Genomic DNA, 20,155 nt, shown 5'->3' on the forward strand with positions numbered 1-20,155 from the left:
ACGCTAGCATTGAAGACTTTGTAGACCATTGTGTTTACAGAGAGCGTCCTCCGCAGGGACTGCATTTGTCTTAAATAGATATTATCAGAGGACAAGTGCAGCAACTCTGCTCATGTGATTTTCCCTGAATTATCTTTCCCTACCAGATTGTTGCTTCATTGAGAGTTTTCATAGTCACATCGCCAATAGCATTCATTATAGTGAGGCTTATTTCTGACCTCAGGAATCTTAAGAACAGTGAGACTTTTTCTAAGAGCGGGCAGATGGATGTGGTGAAATTTATTAGTTCTGTCTTTGGCCTTGCAGGTCCTCGTTTTTCATTTCCTTTTCATTTCATTTCCTTCAAATGAACAGGATAAGACCACTTAGCCAGATGAGTGTTAAATGGGAAGGTTAAGGTTATGATAGACCGTGAACAGGACGGTCGAGTAGATCGAGACCAAGTCTCAGAGCTGTGGTGAATTCAATAGTTGTTCCCTGCAGCCCCCCTTGCTCGCCCCTACTCTGTGTACATGTTTTATTTTCCTGCTTTGACTAGAAGCACCTAATGGCCAGGTACCATGACATTAGGGACGTCCGCTGGATAGCAAAGACTCAGATTGGTTGACTTACTCCGTGGGGATTCCGCCCTATGCGTCGAGCGCAGAGGCGCTGGTCCTGGAGTTAGGACGCCGGGTTGCTAGTCCTGGCTCAGCTCCTACCCTAACTGTGATACCGAAAGAGTACTCGAGTTTAGCTGAGCCTCAGGTTCCTCGTGTGCGACAATGTGGTTAATAATATTTGCCCTACCTAATTCATGTAGGTTTTGTGACGATTAAATGAGATAATATGCATGAAAGGACTTCCTATGACATTAAATGAGATAAGATGCACGAAAGGACTTTCTGTGACATCCATCGGTTTACCCATATGTTCGCTTCGATCATCAGAGTCGGATGCTTGGGGTCAGGGTTGGCTCCGTCGCTGACTCACGGTGGAAAACTTGGCAAGTTGTTTAATCTTTCTGCCTCTCTGGCTTTTCATCTGCAAAGTGGAAATGATGATCCCTTTCTCTCATAGGCTTCGTTTTAGGATCCAGTGATCCAGTGCGTGGGAGCAGCGCCTAGCATGTGGTAAGGGCTGGTTAATGGTAGCTCCCGACACCCGTCATCACCACTGGCAGCAGCCAAAGGGGTCCGGGCTACAAGATACTAGCTTATCTGGTATAGATGTGTGGTTAACATGAACAGCGGAGAAATGGAGAAAGAAAGACCTAGGTTAGTATAAAGACAAGCAATCAGTGTTAGTGCCTTTACTGTGGCTTAAGTGGAACTCTAATGTTGCTAACACTTACTGGGGCCTTACCACGTCTCAGGCACTGTTCAAAGGACCTGGAGTTAAAAATTGACCCCTGTGTGCCCTCTGAAGTAGATGCTAGAAGCACCCTTATTTTACAGATGAGAATACTGAGGTGTACAGAAAGGGTAAGTCACTTGCTCATAGCCAGCTCTAAACCCCTAAGGGACTGGGACTCCAGAGCCTGTGTTTGTCCTCCCCGTGGTAAAACCCCCAAGGACAAGAGAGACCTACAATCTTCTCTTCATCCCAGGCTGGATTTAGGAAGCCTCATCAGCTTTGCTTGCCTCTGAGTTCTCTGCCGCCTGGTTCCCAGCTCAGACGCAGTGATGTTTAATTTAAAGGGCAGAATGGTTGTGTGTGTGTGTGTGTGTGTGTGTGTGTGTGTACCTAAATTTTCCCACATCCTCAAATCCTACATCTACATTTCTCTCCAGCTCTGTACCCCCGTTTGATAAATGTCCCCAAAGCATTGCCAGCACCACACATCTAAAACTGAACCCTCCCCTCATGGCTTTGGGGGGTTACTTACTCTCTGCGAGCCGCCGTCTCCTCATCTTTAAAATAAAGGCACCTCACCTATGGTGACTTTTGGATTAAATGAGATGATGTGGATAAAATGCTTGTTGCGACGCCGAGCACACAGTAGGCACTAAATAAATGTACCCTCTTGCTGCTCCTGGCCGCTGTGAGGAGAGCAGTTCTCTAGGCCTGGGGGCAGGAGAAGTGTCCCGGCTGGGCATTCTGGCCTCGCTCTCGCGGGCAGTTAAAGTTTCCACCAGGGCTTTGGTTTGGATGTTACTGAAAGAGGGGGTGGGCAGAAGGAGGGGGGGACAGATAGAGACAAAGGAGTAAGTTATAACAAAGGGCCTTTTCTGCTTCGGTTCTCGTGTAGAAAACATATGTTCCGTGAGGCGGGCAGCAGTTGGGTTAAGACACACTGTAGGGCCGCAGACAAAAGGCCCGCACTCTTCTTGCATTCACAATGTTTCCAAACATATTCACTTGTCTCACTTGTTAGGGACTGGGCTGTCAGCTGGATCCTCTTGCAAGTGTGATTTCTTTTTCCCCAGTTCCCTTTCAAAGGCCTCCCCTCCCCTTCCCCTCTCCCCCAATGTTTTACACTTCATATAATCCAGTGTGCATGACAGAGCCCTTCAGCCTTTGTGCTACTGCTGTTTGGGGGAAGGGCAGAGCTGATCTGATGGAGGTCTTGGGTGACTTTTCACTTTGCCCGAGGATGGGAAGCCACTAAGCCACTTTGAGGCCAAACATGCCCAGTGGATGAGTTAAGGAGTACTCAGCGTGGCTAGCCATCCTTCACCTCCAACAAACAGGCCAACAACTAGATTAGCACAGGGAGAATCTGAGAAGCGGTGGCTGGGAGTCGGGGGGGCCATGTGTATGTTGTGGTGGGGTTGGGAGATTTGTTGCTTTTTTATTTGTGGAGTGAATAGTTTTCTGATGAAAAGACACAGATAAGGCCAGGCACTGTCAGATTGGGAAGTAACTGGGAAGAAGCCGGCTGTCCTTCTCGTGTTCATTATGTGAGATGTATGCAGATGTCCACACTTCCTTCTGGGTCCAGGGAGGATTGCTGTGTGCTGTGCCTGCAGTCTAAAGCTCTTAATTTCTTTATCGAAGTGAGGCGGCTAAGGTAGGGGTTTTGTGTCCCTGGGTGAGATTTCAGGGAGGTACTTTCATGTATGTTTCTTTTCACTCTATGTGTATATTACATATGATACTGTTACGTGACATCTGTTAGAACCTTCATTGCAGGGAGCAGTCAGCTAGGCACGTAGATTTCACATGCTGGCGCCTCTGGCCCTGAAGTTTATTACTCTTGGGCATTTCAGCTCCCCGAACTCAGTTTTCCCATCTGCAAAATAGGAATTACATTACCCTCATCCCCCTTGGAGCATCCCATAAATATAACAGGAAATATCTGTCGCATAATGGTGGGTGAGATCGCTTTCCTGTTTTTGTAGGAATCTTGCGGTGTCTTCCTCGCTCCATTACTGAGTCAGTTTCAGTGCCTTTGTCTCTTTTATTTTCCTTTCGAGCCTCTTGCTCATACTCTCTGTTTCATGATATTGTTTGCTGAACTGGTTGCTCATCCTGGAAAGTACCAGCATGCTGCGAGGAAGGAGAGGCGGCGGGGAGGCAGAGAAGTTACCATAGGCTTAGAGCTCTAAATGGGCTGTTAGTTCTCTTCAGCAATAGAGGCAATTACGCTCCGGCTAATAAATAGGCAGTCAGGTGGAATTTCCTGTATATGGTGTCTTCTGGTGGTAGGATAATTTCAGCACCTAAAAATCCTCAGACATAAAGCACTGTATAAATATTTTCTCATGAAAAGTGCGAACAAAGTCATCCCCTGCCAACACACCTCCGACCTGACAAAGGAAACTACCGGTGACGATATTACCATTTTTAGTGCTGTCCTTTGAAAATCCTGGAAAGAAAACATCGCGGAAATGTCTGTGCATTCCCCTCGACCTGAAAATAACAGGTCTGCATAGATTAAATAATCTGCAAAGATTTTCGTAATGGATGGAGCTAATAGACTGCAAGTAGGGGCAGAATTGCACCTGAGGTTGTCACCTTCCCCTTTTAGTCTGGCATGGAGTGTCACCCAGGGCCAACAGTAGAGCATCTGGAAAATAAGTGGGTTTTTTTTTTCCCACAACGAGTGGATTCATTTCACAGAATGATGGGAAAGGGAGGGGGGCAGGGAGGGTGATAAGAGTATGCTTGTGAGGCTCCCCCGCCCCCGCCACTGTATAGCTTTCGCTGTCTTCTGGTTTTGTAAGAAAGCTAGTGCTTCCGAAGCCAGAATGATTCCTGGGCTCTCTTGGTGAGATAATTATGCCGTTTCTTCCACCCGTGTGTGAATCAGCTTTATGATCCAGACCGCGTGCAGTAGTGACTAAGAGCAGACTCTTCAGAAGCAAATGAATCTATTAGGCTACTCGGAAAACAGAGCGGGGGGACGGGGGGGTGGCGGGGGGGAGAACAATGATTTTGTAAACTCCATAAAAGTAAAAAAAAAAAAAAAAAGGCTTTCAGTAAGTATGTGGAGACTAGAAATCAAATCCCATTTCCTATCATAAGAAGCCCGTTGTTTCAGCCACAGTAGTTAATGTACTGTATGTGAAAGATTTAAGACTAGTTGGAAAGCTTTGCTTCTGTTTTATTAGGCTGCTATTGAAAAGCCAACAGCATAACTTCGACTAGGTGCTTTGAGATTTCTTAATGGGCTGTCGGGGGCAAGACACCAGGGCTGTGCTATACTAGCTTTTCCTGTACATTAAAACAACAGGGGCCAAGCGATCACATACAGAAGTATGAATTACTTGATGCTTTCTCTGTTCCATATGGCCAGCCATGTCTTTGGCAATTAATCATGGACAAAATCAGTCGAGTGCTCTCTGAAGCATTGAAGTCAACGTTTAGTTGTACCTGTGCCAGTGGGGGCAGTGGGGTTGCAAGGGAAACATTGCAGGATGGGGGGCTGCTGGCGCCGGGGCCCGAGCAGCTGGCTTCTATAAACAACACTTTTTTTCCCCTCTTCACCTTTCTCTCTCTCTCTCCTTCCTTCTCTCCTTCTCCTTTCTTTTCTCCTTCCTCTTTTCTTTCTCCCTCCCTCCCCTCTCTTCCCCTCTCTCCCTTTCTTATATTTTTTTCCTTCCTTGACACATACACAGATGGTTTTTCGCCATCATCTGCAACCTTGACGGCGCTGACTGGAGCTCTACGGCCCGGCTTCCGTGCACTGTCCCAGCACCCCACGTTGAAACGTGCACAGCAGGCCAGCCTTCCCTCCAGCAGCCTGCCCGTTCCCACAGTCACCACCACGACTGTCCCGCGAGTTCACGCAGTCCCAGGCCCGGCTGCTGTGGTTCCAGCGTCTTTTGTGAAACACATGATCCAGACTGATTTCTGCATTGGTAGCAGAAGAAAAATGGGAGGTTCTAGGAAAGTGCTCTGGGGAAAAAAAGCTTTGGTAATCATTCAGATTCATGGCTGTGGTATTTTCGGATATGTATTTATTTTAATGTTATCTGTATCTTATGGGATCTTTTTTTCCCCCGAATTGTTTTGCGCGTAATGCTGCTGATGACAGATCTCAAACATTCATTGAGCATTTTGTGCATGCCAGGCATTGTGCAAAGCGCTCTCAGAGTGGACGCTCTCACATAATCATCGCAAGGGTAGTTGGTGCTGTTACAGACACCCCCTTCACAGACGAGGGAGCTGAGCGAGGGAGCATTTTCCCGGTATTCTTTGCCCCCCAGCATCATCCTTGATTACTCCCCAGGAGCGCCCCCAGTTCAACAGCACGTGATGGGAAGAGGCCAAAGTATGGCTTCCTAGTATATTTTTGAGGCTCCTTTGGTAAAAACTCCGCTGAAATATTCATTCAAATCACGTGGGTCTTTAGGATGAACTGAACCAAGTGGGTCCGTCGGTGGGACTAAAGTAAAAGGCTGCTTTGCAGGCAGCCTCTTGGAGACTTCTGCCTTTGTGCCTTCCGTTCAAGACAGTCCAGCCCCTCTGCGGCTCTCCTTGCTGAGCCCGCCATGAAGGGGGGAGGTGGGGAGGGGCAGGCCGGTAGACGCGGCAGCCTGCGGTGACTCGGTGTTATCTCCCAGCCGAGGTCATCCAGGATGTGTCTTCTCAAATTCAGGAAACAGGCGAAAGAAAGTTTTAACATAGTGTAAACATTAGCACCCCCAAAACCCTCCTGCTCCCGGAGAGGGAGATAAAGGCGGCAAAAAGGCTGCGAGACGTGTTTATTTGTTCTGCTGGGCTGTGGGTCCCAGCATGCTGGAGCTCTTCGGTGGTACCCAGTCTGGTTTAGCAAATGTGAAGGCCTCACTCAGCACTGAGCTCCAGAGGCCTCACAAAAGAGCCATCTTAAACTGACAATCAGTAAATGAGGGAAGACCTGAGATCGACCTTTCTTTGATGGGACCAAGGCTATCTCAGTGGGTTCTGGGCCTTTCTTCTTCTTCTTCTTCTTTTTTTTTTTTTTTTTTTTTTTTAAAGCAAGAAAGAGGGGGGAAAAAAGTGTTCCTGGACTTTTGAAGAGGGGAGCCCTGGTTGTGTTTTTGACAGCCCGTGGCAGTGTTGATGTGAGGAAATAGCTTTCCCAGCTGATAACATCTTAAACCAAGTTTCTTCACAAGTTGAACCTTTAGCCCTCTTTATCAGTCCGAGCATATCTTTGTAATTTGTGTGTGCAGAGGGGAAATACAGCCCGAACCTGAGGCCGCTCTGTGCATAAAAAGTGTTCGGCGGGGCATTGTCCCCGTAATGACGGTACTGCTTTTTTGGCGCTGGTGAGGATGGGGCAGTGGGGAGGTGGGAAAGGCATGCAGTTCTGGCATCCTGGTGTTTCTATGGCTTTTGAAATTGGAAAAACAGCAGCAGATTTGTTGTTGTTGTTAAATGAATTAAGGCAGAGGGATTACCAGCCACGTTTGTGGAATGCTCCTGTTCCCATGCATTTCCTTAGGCAGAGTTCTCTGATCTGTAAGAAGGATGGATTAAACCAGAATTTCAGAAGCTGTTACCCCAAATCAGAAAGGAACCAAAAGAATGAAAGACTTCTATTGAATTATTAGTCAGAAGTAAATGCTGTAATTTTCCTTTTAAAGCTCAGTTGTGATTCCTGTCCAAAAACCTTGTATATTACAAATTCTGTATATTGTATGTATGTCTGTACGTGCTTTCCTTATGGTACCCCAGAAATAGGACATACTGGCAATTGCTGACTTTACAAATACATCCACCAAGAATTAGGTGACTTGCTCAGTTTTAATTGAGTAAATTCAGAATTGGTTTGATCTCAAATGACAAACTTTCCCGAATTTGAGATGACTTTGTTTGTTTGTTTGTTTGTTTTTTTAAGATTTATTTATTTACTTTAGAGAGAGGGAGAGCGCTGGCACATGAGCGGGAGGGGCTGAGAGAGAGAGAATCTCAAGCAGACGCCCACCGAATGCAGAGCCTGACACAGGTCTGGATCCATGACCCTGAGTTCACAACCTCAGCCTAAACCAAGAGTCGGACGCCCAACTGACTGACCCACCCAGGCGCCCCAAATTCGAGGCTTCTTATTAGAACCTTGGAGTTTAGGCGTTTCTTCTTTTCATTCTCGATCAACTTTGCTCTTTCCCTTCCTTCCCCTCCCCTTCCTTGTCCTCTCTGGTTGTGAATTTTTTACTTTGGTTTTGTGCGTAAAGTTTTGAGCCAGGAGAAGCTGAAAACACTAGGGAATTCATAGAGGTCCTTAGGGTGCTGTGGGTTGCCAGAGTCCAAAGTAGTTCTGTTTTTGTTTTTTGAGATGGAGAAGAGGAGACTTCTTGGCTTGTTAAGAGGGTCTGGAAAGATTACATGGGAATCCCAGTGGAGTAAAACTTCTAGATGTACTTTGAGATACACCTTTCCAGATACGTATCACCCTTCTACGTGGTCACCCAGGGATTGCATAGTCTTAGTTTTCTTGAACCCATTGTTGAAAAATAGTTTCCACAACGTTTTTCTTAGAATTCTCATCAGGTACAGTTTGCATCCAACTGGAGTTTGTCTCACGTGCTGGTTTTGATCTCAAGTAGTGCTCTGTGGCTTGACTGTTCATCTTATTCAGCAGACGTGCTCAGGCGTGTCATTTGCTTTCATTTATTCCACAAGCACCTCTCAGGAGTCTGTTTTCATGACACGGTGCCAAAGTAGGCACCTTGGAGGGTACCGGGAGGAGAGGGGCGGGGGCTTCTCTGATCTAACAGAGCCCTGAAGGAGGAAGCATCCAGTGAGTAAAGAACAACGGAGCGTGGTGTGGTTCGTGAGATGTTCGGCAGTGCATCTCACTAGGAGGTGACAGCTGGGCTCTGAAGTACCACGTAAGAAGGGGCGACCAGCTCTCTGTATTTTGGTGCAAGGATTTGGTTCACGGAGAACTTCATAGAGGAGGTGTTATCCGAGGTGTTTCTTGAAAAATGAGTCATGACTAGCCATTTCTACAGCCAGTCAATGTATCGTGTAGAATAGTCATGTATTTTCAGGGAACTGACATTGGGCTAAATGGATTGGAAGATGTCAAGAGATCAAATTGGAACAGTGACCAGGAGCGTTGTTTTGCTGTGGTTATTTTGGTCAGGTGAAGAATTCTGGCTTCTTAAAACATTAAGGTGGTTTTTTGTTAGGTTTGGTTTGGCTTGGTCTCAAATGACAATAAGTGAGGCGTATAGGAGCAGACGGACAGAGCAGCTCTGGTTTAGATGAGGTTTTTGAGGTTGAAGCTTCTTGTTTCCTTTGACCTTGAGAGTTCCCTCTTGGGGGAGGAACATTCGTGAAGTGGTAAGATGGATGCAGAGAGGCGAGTTTGGACGCCGCTGCGTGGTGCAGATGAGAGATGGGCCTGAACTCGGCCTGCGGCAGTGAGGAAGAAATAAGTTTGAGTCCTACTGAACGTGGAGGGAGGACAGGATTTAAAGTTTAGATACTGGGAGTGCAGGGAAAGGAAAGGGAGGCCAATAGGATGAGCCCTAGCCGTCTGGATTGGGCAATGGAGTTGACCATGGTGCCATTTGCCCTTCTAGGGAAATACAGAAGAAGGAGCAGGTGGATGAAGAGGGAAGTGACGAGAGGGCAACGATAGTGCCAATGTGGGACAGGCTGAGGTTGAGGCTTCACGTTTGAAGTGTATATTTAAGGAGGGATCGGCAGTCCTGGGCTCTATGGGGCTAGAGTTCAGTCATGGTTAAAGTCATCAATCTATAGGGGAACCTTAAAACCACTGGAGCAGGGGTCACCCCCAGAGAGAGCAAACAGAAGCCTTCCGCTGAGAACCAGGGCTCCTGCCCTGGGCCAACAACAGTTAAGGAACCCCACCCCCAGAGGAGATGAAGAAGGTCAGGACATGTATTGGGTGGTAGCGTAAGAGAGAGAGGCATCAAGGAAGACCAGGACGGACTCTAAAAATAAACCCCACTGACAGGGGAGTAAAGATTTCGTACCACGAGGGGGATGCAAAAGGATATGCCTCTGGCTCCTTCCTGGAAGAGGCTTTTTCTGCTCATAATTGTTCAATGGTTGCCTGATTGCCTTTTCAGATGTTTCATGTGATGTCACAGACGCTTGCCGGAGTGTTTTTATTAAAACAGTACAACCTAGCACGAGACTGATTTGTGGGTTCTAAACGATACTAATCATAGTGGCGTATGTCTGGGCACCTCCTTCTCACAAGAACCCATGGAGAGGCTCTGGTGTCATTGCCATTTTGCAGTTGGGATGAAGGCCCACAGCTAGGAGGTGACAGCTGGGCTCTGAATAGCTAGCAGCCTTAAGAATATTATTAGTCTTGGGGCGCCTGGGTGGCTTAGGGTTAAGCCTCTGCCTTCAGCTCAGGTCATGATCTCAGGATCCTGGGATCGAGCCCTGCATCGGGCTCTCTGCTAAGCAGGGAGCCTGCTTCCCCACCCCCCGCCTGCCTCTCTGCCTACTTGTGATCTCTCTCTCTCTCTCTCTCTCTCTCTCAAATACATAAATAAAATCTTAAAAAATATATATATATTCTTTGTCTTTTCCTGATAGGCCAGCACTTGCATCAATTTCTGTTGAAAAAGAGTTACTAGTGAAATGAAATCTAACCCCCAGAGCATGATTTCTAAAGCCCTGGTTTACTTGGCCTCTATTTTGAGGGGAGGAGAGGGAGAATGTATTTTTGGTAACAGGAGACTATTAAAAATTGGTGCATGCAGGGCGCCTGGGTGGCTCAGTCGTTAAGCGTCTGCCTTCAGCTCAGGTCATGATCCCAGTCCTGGGATTGAGCCCTGAGTCGGGCTCCCGGCTTGGTGGGAAGCCTGCTTCTCCCTCTCCCACTCCCACTGCTTGTATTTCCTCTCTTGCCATGGTCTCTCTCTGTCAAATAAATATAATCTTTTAAAAAATTGGTACTTATTTGAAGACAGTTCTATGTTACTACTGATGGGAAAATGGGCTACTAACATTTCCTGCATAAAGTCAACCCTTGAGGGGCCAAAACACTAATATGAGGAGAAAAATATCACCATTGAATCTTGTCAAAAGAATGCTTTTTGACCCTCTGAAATTAACTTTTGTGCAGTGACTTCTTTTTGCTCTAAATTTTATGAAATACTATATTTTAGTATAGTCTGAATGCTTAATCTAAATCCACCCATCCTTTTCTGATATCTTGAAAAGATTCTTTTGGTAACAGGTTGTTTCATAATCTCGATATAGTTCTGTCTTTACTAACTACTTATTTAGATGTATTTAGATGGACGTTTGCTTTCTGCATTCTTTCTTGTCCCAAAAATGTGATGAAAAGGAGTTTTAACAATTAAATTTGGTAAGATTTTTATATGATCACACTCGACTTTTTGGGATATACAGTCCTAAGAGTTTTAATGTATGTATAAACTCATGTAACCACTGCCAAAGTGGGGGTACAGAACAGTTCCATCATTCCAGAAAGTCCCTTATGTTTCCACCTTGTAACAAATCCTCGCCCATCTTGACCCCTGGCAACCACTAATTTGTTCTCTGTCCCTGTAATTTGCCTTTTCCAGAATGTTCAGTAAATGGAATCATGCAGTGTTTAATCTTTGGAGACCAGGCTCTTTCATCCAGCATAACGACTTTGAGATTTAAACAAGTGGCTGCGTTCTATCAGTTGCCTGTCCTTTTTTACTGCTGAGTAGTATTCCTTTGTACGGATGTACCACAGGGAGTTTATCCATTTATCCTTTGTAGGGCATTGAGATTGTTTCCAGTTTGGGGCACTTTTGAGTAAAGATGCCTGAACATTTTTGCACTGGTTTCCGTGTGCACATGAGCTTCCGTTTCTTCAGCTAAATCCCCAGAAAGGAAATTGGTGGATCATATGTTAAGTGTGTATGTGTAACTTTGTAAGAAACTGCCAAAGTGCTTACCACAGTGGCAGTGTTTTGCATCGCCACCAGTGATGTAGAAACTTCAAAGAAATTGAATACTCTTTTAAATGCTCTCGGGTTGAGGTTGGCAACCTGTGTTTCACAGTTCCTTGGGATTTTGAAGAGATGCCCCATGACAAAGGGAGCTTTTAGGTCCTCCATAGAAGCTTCTTTAAAGAGAACCGCTCCAGTTTTGTTTTGTTTTATATCTTGAGTTCCCCGCAAGAATGCATTTGGGGAAAAAAGAGATTTGTCTGTAAGGTGTCAGAAAATCATTGTAAGTAAGGTGGTGCATCCAGAGCTTGGGGTGTGGACCCTGGGTGTTAGCCGGGCAAACGCTAGGTGGCGCTCCAGGACTCCGCAGAGTGCGGGGACCATACTGTGAGAAAGTGGACCCCCCCCCTTTGCAGCTCCTTTTTAGTCCACATCTTTGTGTCAAGGAGGTCTTCATGTCTTTAACTTTCACCAAGACTTGTTGATGGCCTCATTTACAACAACCCAGTAGGCTTCTGTTCCAGAGCCTTCAGCAAGCAACATCTATCTAGAATGAAATCAACATACAGCTTTGTTTTTAATGTTATTTTTGCAGTTATCTTTTCATTTAGGACAGGTACCCCTGGTTTTCCTATTTTCTTTTGAAGTGAATTTATTTTATACTTTAAAATGCGGATCATTTGAAATAAAAATATCAGATTGTATACCTCATACACAAACGGGGCAAGAATTTTGAGACTGTGCTAGAATGACTGAAGTTCGGGAGAGTCTGCACTGTGGGAATTATTTAAACGGACCTAGAAATGGATCCTTTTGTCAAGTGGAGAGAGCTCCTTGGTAAAGCAGGTAACTGTCACTTAGTTGATGAGTTTATAAGTTTACCTAATAGTAAAGTCTCAAAAGACAGTCTCCTCTTGCTCTTAGTTTTTGCAATACTTGTTTTTCAAGTTCCTTCCTTATTTACTGATCTGACAAATATTTATTAAAAATCATTAGGCAAGCACGGGGGTGCAGTAATGAAGTAAACAGGATCCCCGACATTGTAAAACTTGCTTTCTTAAATCCTTTCTCCTTCCCCACTAAGAGGCTGATCAGGGGAAACAAGGGCCTCTGGATAAAATTTAAATGATGCAAAAGGTAAAGAAGAGAGAAATGACTTTTTTAAAAAGTTATTTTAATACAGTCAGAAGGAGAATTGAGTTTATTTTTTTGATGTCCTTGGAGTCAATGTAGATGTGTACTTTGTCTTCTATTTGAAATATTTTGCTTATTATTTTGGCAAAACAATAAGTTCCTACAGACATAGGGATAAACGACAAGACTTCTTGAGGTTCCTTCCAACTTTAAGTACCTGAGGTCAGGTATCTCAGACAAGGAGCAATGCTGTTTTCAGAATACCCGTTGATGCCAGGACCTTTCTGAAATTAGACATCTTTTATGTTAGAGGTCACCAATGAGCAGCTGTCTGAGTTTTGTTCAGTCACTGGTGTTTCTTGTTTGGCCACGTGGTATTTTCAAAGTTTAACAAGATGAGTTTCCAACATGTAAAAGTCAGGAGATCTCACATAAAAAAAAAAAAAATCAAAACAGATTTCTTGTTTATTTTGAAAATGCACGAATCTGGTACCATGGAGACCTCTTTTCTGAATATCAGAGTTGGCTGTTGCTGAACAGTAACTGCCTTTTTGCACAGAGCACGTGCTTTCATCGGGGCATCTTGCCTAAACTCATTCACGTTACCTTTCTGGCTCTGGTGGGTCCTTGCATTTGCAACGCCTGCTTGAGCCACTTAGAGCCCAGGCTTCATGCTGGAGAAGCACTTAGAGAAAAATGAACATTTCTCCCTGTCCTGGAGGCCTAAAAATGTCCTTGCCCTCGAAGCTCAGAGTGTCCAGCTGGGTACATCGCCTGGTCTGGTCGATGTAATTCTGGACCCAGGAGGCAGAGATCAGGGTCCTCTTCTGGACTAGTGCTGGTCACATTATCTTGAATCCTTTAACAAAGGAAATAGTATTTCCTATCTTTCTGTCCCAGTTAGGGTTTTTTGATTGTAAGCAGCAGAAACAGAATTCTGGTGAATTCGAACAAAATGGAACTTGATTCAAAGGCTGTTGGATAACTCAGTGGTATCAAAAGAAGAAGAATGATCTCTGCTCAGAAATTTCAGGAAACCAGGAATACTTCAAGGCCATGGTTGGTAGGAACTAAGGTAATTGATATGTGGCCTCCAATTTTTCCCCCTTTGTTTGTCATTCTTCTTAAGTGTCTCAAGGCTTGGAAAAGCACATCAGGTGGGCCTGGCCCTCATCCTTCATGGGAGAGAGCGGAACACTTTACTTAGTTGGCAGGCTATCCAAGACGGCTTACGATAAAAGACTTCCCGAAGAAAAGGTTTGATGTTGTTACAGGAAAGAGGGACAGGGTCTGGGTAGGAGGCAGCCAGACAACAGATCTTCACTAACCTCTCCTGAAGGCTGTCCTAGAAGGCATTCAGTATACACTGCAAAATGCCACAGGGGAGTAAGGAAGTAGTTTTTTAAGTTACATGAGGACAAAATTGTGAGTGTGCTCTTAAGTGAATGAAGGCATTGGCATCAGTCAGAGAAGGACCGGTACAAAGAAAGTAACAGGTTCATTCCTTTTAGCATTGGCTTTGGGTACAACATCTCCAAAGAAGCCACACCAACTTTAAATGAAAAACATGTCTAAATTCTCAAGATTTCTGTCCCAGTTGTATGAAGATGAATATGTGCGACGAGAAGTTCTATCGTTAAAACTCGAAAGGCATTTGCTCGCTCACATTTCAACTGCCAATAGAATACCCTGTGTTGTTTTCTTAATTGTTTCTTATGTTACACGAATTTGCATGTTTAAAACACATACGTGCAAAAGGAGCATACAGGAGTGAGTCATGGATAAAATTGAAATGACACTTTCAAATTTGAGTTTGGATGTAATGCTTCTTGTTAGAGTGAGCAGCGTGTGCTGTGTAAGGCTTCCATTATTTCTAGAAGCACCGTCTGACGTTTTCCAGTGCTAGGTAGAAGCTGGAGTGTTTTTGTACTCACCCGTGAGCCTAATTTCTCTTAAGGACCATGGCCGTGACTGTTGAGTAAGTGATTCTTTCTCAAATTGGAAGTCTGCTGTGCACAAGAATCCCTGTACATATTCTTTGAAATATGTCGTGGATTTCTAAAGCTGGGAGGACTCCTTGAGACTGAATTTGATTTTTGTGCTCTTATTGTTTCTTTCTTTGCAAGCTCTTGATTTGCAACAAGCCAGGAAAATGAGTGAGCCAAAAAAAAAAAAAAAAAAAAAATTGCTGGCATGGCTGGAAATAGAAATTAATGATTCCAATAGGAGAGGCAGTACAGAAATCCTCAGCTGGGTGGCAGAAAACAGAGCGAGCGAAAGTCAGAGACTGCTCTTTTTTAAAAGGCAAAACAAACAACTCACAGTGAGGTGTACGTGAAAATCATTTCTAATAATAGCTCATGGGAGGCAGTTCCCCGGAAAAAGACCGTCGGTGCACTGAGGAAATTAGAGTGAGAACACACAGCATCTCGATGTGTTACTTAAGGCAACGGAGGTTTAGAGTTTACCTTATGTGTCTTGTACATTGATTAAATACAAAATATATGCTGGCCATTTTTGACCATCATTTACTGTATTGATCTGTTAGCAGGGGAACTGTAATAAAAAAGCGATTGATTTACTGTCCTTATTTGCTTATGGGCTCTTTTTTATTATTATTATTATTAATTTTTCCCGTTCTCTTTTTGGACCATTCCTTCTAGACGAATGCTGTGCTTTGTGAAGTCAGAAGAGAGGGGGTCCCCGTGGAACAAAGGAATGAAATCTTGACTGCCATCCTTGCCTCGCTCACTACACGTCAGAACCTGAGGAGAGAGTGGCACGCCAGGTTAGTTCTCTGATGACATGGGATTTGTCGTCCCCGAAAGAAACGAGAACTGTACTCGGCTGAGCCCTTCCTCACGATGGGTGTCACTCCTCTCGTTGGAGGGGCCGTGAAAAGTCAGGAAGTTACAGATGGTATCAGCCCACGTTAGCTCTTCTGCTCATGGTCCCTCCATTCATTGTAATGAGCCATGATGTCATCGGTAGTGTATATGATTTATCCCCGAGTGTTACGTTTTGCATCAATTTTGCATCCTGAGCATGTAGTATAGAAGTACCTGATGCTAAAGGAGGCTTTTGATCAACACCCTAAGGACTGACGTTGCTGCCTGCTTCGGGCAGATGTCTGGGAAATTCACACCGTGCTCTTATACCGCTCCGTGAGAGGCAGGTTGCTTGAAGGTGGTCGAATGATGAACCCCAGCTTTAGAATTGGCCAAGTAGGTATTATGTTGGCTTCAACCTAGTTTCTTTGCCCATGCACTTACCTGTGGTTAGAGAGCTCTTACTGATAGAAAGTTGCCACAAATCATCGGTTTTTACAGAATTGAGGCTTGGGTACTCTAGATTCTGTTATCCTGCTCTTATTTGAAAAGCAATTGATGGGTGCAAGGCCGGAACCACTTCCCCCCAAACGGTAGGTAAAAATTGTTGAATTATCATCCGTCTCCCAGCAAGAGGGAGAGGAATCAGGAAGATCGTGCTGAATTTTGTCTTGGAGTCTTTTTTGATGCTTAAAAATCCTGTGTGCCTGGGAGTCGAGAACATTAATATTTCTTCAAGTGGGTCCATGCATCAGAATTTGTAATTGGTGGCTTTGCTAGTAACAATTAATCATGAAAATCAGTTTGTCCGAACAAGGCTGAAGGTGAGCATTTCCAAGAAAGGAGACAGGTAAGAGTACAAATGGTGCGTTCCAACTGAGTGCTGGAAAGCGGCTTCTCAAGTATGTGTTTTATCTCTAAATTCAGACTTGCATTGAAAAAATAATTTTAAAATTCACCTCGATACTCGCCCCTTCCCCTCTTTTTTGTAATGTAGTCAAATCAGAGTAAATGACAGTTTCAGCTACAGTAATTAAATAATCTCCAATTTAACTTTTCTTGTATTCTAACTTCAGCATATATATTCATTAAAGTATGCATATTTTATTAAATACAGGAATATCCATGTGGGGACATCTAAGATGTGTTTCTCTCTGTGTTTAACCTTTTATATCATTTCCCCTGGCGATTCTTATTAAATAGGAAAGAGAGAAAGAAAGCAAGAATTTCCCTGTAATCTCTCTTCGAGCCCCCGCCCCCGCCATCCCTCCAAAGACAGCTCAGAGACCAAATGTTGAGGATGGATGTCTTCTGTTGAGTGCATTTGGTTTGTTAACAATAATTCCCTAGTATCCCAAATCATCAGACAACATGCCCAAAATGGCCTGTTTAAAAGGAGTCTGGTTTCAGCATTTCTGGCCCTTAACTGCTAACAATTTAATCAGGAGCTGGAGCCAGTGTTGAAGTTGATGGAGTCTAGCATCTGAAACACAAATTCTCAAGTCCTTTGTGGCAGGGGAGGAGAAAAGAAAGAGCTTTAGCAGCTGACAGTCTGCAGACCTCCTTAGAACTAAACACCTGAAAGCAAATTTCAAGAGGGTCATGTCTTGAGACTCAGAAGGAAAAGTGTCTTCGAGTATTAAATAACCGTCCTCCTCCCCCCCCAACCCCTTCTTCACCCCCATTTGATGTTTCCCATCCCAGTGACCTATCTAAAAGACTCACCCACATGATCTGTATAAACAGACTGTTACCATACACCTCTCGTTGCTCATCAAAGCGTCCTCCGGCCGTCTGGGACCGGGCACTGGCCTGAGTGGCCATCAGGCGGGCAGTGGTGAAAGTATAAAACATCCACCGCCACGCTCACCGAGCCGCCTGTGTTTTCGCGACCGGCCCATTGTGGACTTTGGAATTACACGAGGAAAAATGTGCTTTGACAGAAAATAATTAGCGCTCGCCAGAGGCCGAGCAATAGGTTACAGTATTTTACTTTCATCAAAGCTATCAGGGGATCAGTTAGATTAGATAATAGAAATTTTTTCCTCTGAAAGTTAAATACAGATGACTCCAATTACCTTCGATTGCACGTTGGAGAACGCGTTATGAATAGTACAACTTGAAGTAATGTAGGTCAGCGGAGGCTCCGCGGCTGGCAGTGACTTTCATAGGAGGCCGTTGTCATAAAGGTTTCCCCCCTCCCCCCTGTCCCACACCCCCTTCCCCCCGCTCCGGCCGGTTCCTCTGCAGTAATGACATTAGGGAGAATATTTTAAAGCAGAACTTGTAACTGGGTTTTAAAATATTTGTCTCTCTCTCTCTCTCAGACCAGGAGCCTTGCCATTATTTGGGACTCCCTGAATCCTCTTAAACTGAAAGCATACGTTCCCTGTAATTTAGCTTTTTGAGGAAAGTGTCACTTCTGCGTGACTCGGGGTAACCAAGTTTGTCACAGGGTCACACAACCCCGCCGTCCCAGAGGCACATCTGATGCTGTGGGTTTCCTTCCCCTAGCCCCGTAATCCCATAAACGAGCCTCTCCAAATAGGCTTATTAGGGCTGTCTATTCACTTCCCCCCGAGCTGAATGATCCAAAGTACATCAGGAGAAGCTGTGTGAATGCAGGGTAAGTGTTAACAGAAGTGGTACAGAATTTCTGAAGATTTGGCTTTGTTTATACAGTCCACTCTGCCTGATGGACAGCTTGTTATAGCTTTTAAAGAACTGGGCAAGCCCTCTGCTCTGACCCCTTCTTGACCTCCGCAGCCCAAAGGTCAGTCTGCAGCTAATAAACCCTGAGGTTCTTAGCTTCTACTGTAGGAAAAGGCAGAGAAAGAGCAGCTGCTGGGACTGGGTGTCCCGGGCTCGGCGGCGTGAGGGTCACTCTCTGATAATGAAAATGATTACCAAATTATATGGAGGTTTAACCGCAATAGGGAGAGAGAAGAGGGCGGAGCCCCGCGTATTAGGTCTGATAAATGAACTGTGAAGAAGGCCCATCTGGCTCTCAACGTCTTGTCTCCCCCTCTCTCCCTACCAAGGGGAAACATTTTAAAATAACAGCAGTACATATAGACTCAATGACCCATGCAAGGAGCTGGAATGGATTAAGATTTAATGGTGACAGTGGAAGAAATTATCATTTGAAAAGTACGCTGAAGAAAAGGTACAGCTCCGTGTCCGTGCCCGAGTTGTTTTCCTAAATAAAACACAGCAAAACATCGGCACCTTGGTTTATTTTCCGCAAATCCCTAGCGCCTTTTCCTCGATTGCGGAGAAGTTTGAGGGCACGTCTGTTGTGGAATAATTATCCGTCGTCAGCCGAAGGAAAGGAATGGGCTTCCTTTGCCTTGAACGTGTCCGAATGAGAGTCAGATATTTTCAGCTGGCTCACTCGGTTGAGCCAATGTAGGTAAATCAAGTGTTCGAGAAAATGCCCCACAAAAAAACTGCGATCCACCGCAGCCCCTGGCCACCCGACATCGCGCATGTTTGGATGCTTAATATCCATGTCACTCCCAGACGCTGTTTTGTTGTTACCGCAACTTCTCCATTTCTTGTCTGTACGAGGAAGACAAAAGCACAAAATGTTAATTGAGTAGATGGGTTTGTTCCTTTCTTTATCCCTTTTTCAAAGAACCATCATAGCGATGTTAATTATTGCCGCCAGTGGGCGGGTCATAAGCTGTGTGTTCACTTACTGTTAATTGAGAAGAATAATCTACTTAAAGCTCTCTCCCAGCTCCCCATGAACACCGCGTCCTGGCTTCCGACCAGTGACGTCGGGCTTCACAAAGCTCTCCATACTCTCCCTCCGAGACAGCGGGTCCAGCCTGTGACTCTGTGCTCTGAAACAGGAGTGGGTTGATTTCATTAGCATTTTTGTATGTTTCATATACGTGCCATACACAGAACACCGCGTGAGACGCTGGGCATGAGAAAATGCGTCTGGCAGCCGGTTGAAGAAGGCATCTGGGGATGGGATTCCAGCCAGTTCCCAGAAAGGGGCTGTGGAAGGCAGTGGAAAGGATGGTCGGGGAACCATCGTTAACCACAGCTGAGCGGCAAGTGGCTCCAAGCCACTCGGGGGAAGTAGATCACTGTAGCCATCTCTGCAGACTAGAATTGTTGTACCATAGAAAATCCTCTTACGTTGAACTACACTGTCTGTCTACATATGCAAGTGTCGCCCAGACAGTAGTTATATTTAAAATAGAAACAAAAATCTTCTAAACATTATCCAAAGTCCGCATATGTTTCATCCTAGGTTTTGACTTGACTGCCCGTGGGGAGTTGGAGTGAGCCGAAAGCTAGGTGGAGGCTAACACGGGGAGTCGAGGAACACTTGTAGAACTAACGGGGCTTTTTAACTTGGAAACAGCGCTTTTAAAGTTTAGCTAAGTAAGAAGCAAATACAAAAAAAATAAGATGAAAGCTAGGCCATTAGGGTTTTTTTCCCCCCAATCAAGATATAATTCACACGGGGCACCTGGGTGGCTCAGTGGGTTAAGCCTCTGCCTTCGGCTCAGGTCATGGTCTCAGGGTCCTGGGATCGAGTCCCACATCGGGCTCTCTTCTCTGCAGGGAGCCTGCTTCCTCCTCTCTCTCTCTCTGCCTGCCTCTCTGCCCACTTGTGATCTCTCTCTGTCAAATAAATAAAACCTTTAAAAAAGAAAAAAAAGAAGATATAATTCACAAAATACAAAAATTCGTGTAACATAAATAATTTTAAAGTATTATAATTAAGCGATGATGATGAGGATGATTTTTTAGTATATTCACAAGATTATGCAACCATCACCATTATCCAATTCCAGCACATTTCCATTACCCCAGAATGAAACCCCAGACCTGTTAACAGCCACTCTCGATCTCCCCTTCCCCCCACAGTCCCTTGCAAGC

General features: G+C 45.0%; 1 protein-coding gene across 2 annotated transcripts in view; it reads left to right on the plus strand.

Moving 5' to 3' along the window:
- The window catches only part of LOC111157420 (FTO, alpha-ketoglutarate dependent dioxygenase), a 373,490-nt gene that overhangs the window by 197,898 nt on the left and 155,437 nt on the right, over positions 1-20,155 (plus strand). For both annotated transcript variants that reach the window (XM_022518805.1, XM_022518806.1), the window contains exon 8: positions 15,089-15,213. In XM_022518805.1, the coding sequence (XP_022374513.1) occupies positions 15,089-15,213 (125 nt within the window). The remainder of the gene's footprint in view (positions 1-15,088; positions 15,214-20,155) is intronic.

The sequence above is a fragment of the Enhydra lutris genome, unplaced genomic scaffold, assembly GCF_002288905.1.
Source record: "Enhydra lutris kenyoni isolate GAN:26980312 unplaced genomic scaffold, ASM228890v2 scaffoldscaffold54, whole genome shotgun sequence".
NCBI classification, from domain to species: Eukaryota; Metazoa; Chordata; class Mammalia; order Carnivora; family Mustelidae; genus Enhydra; species Enhydra lutris.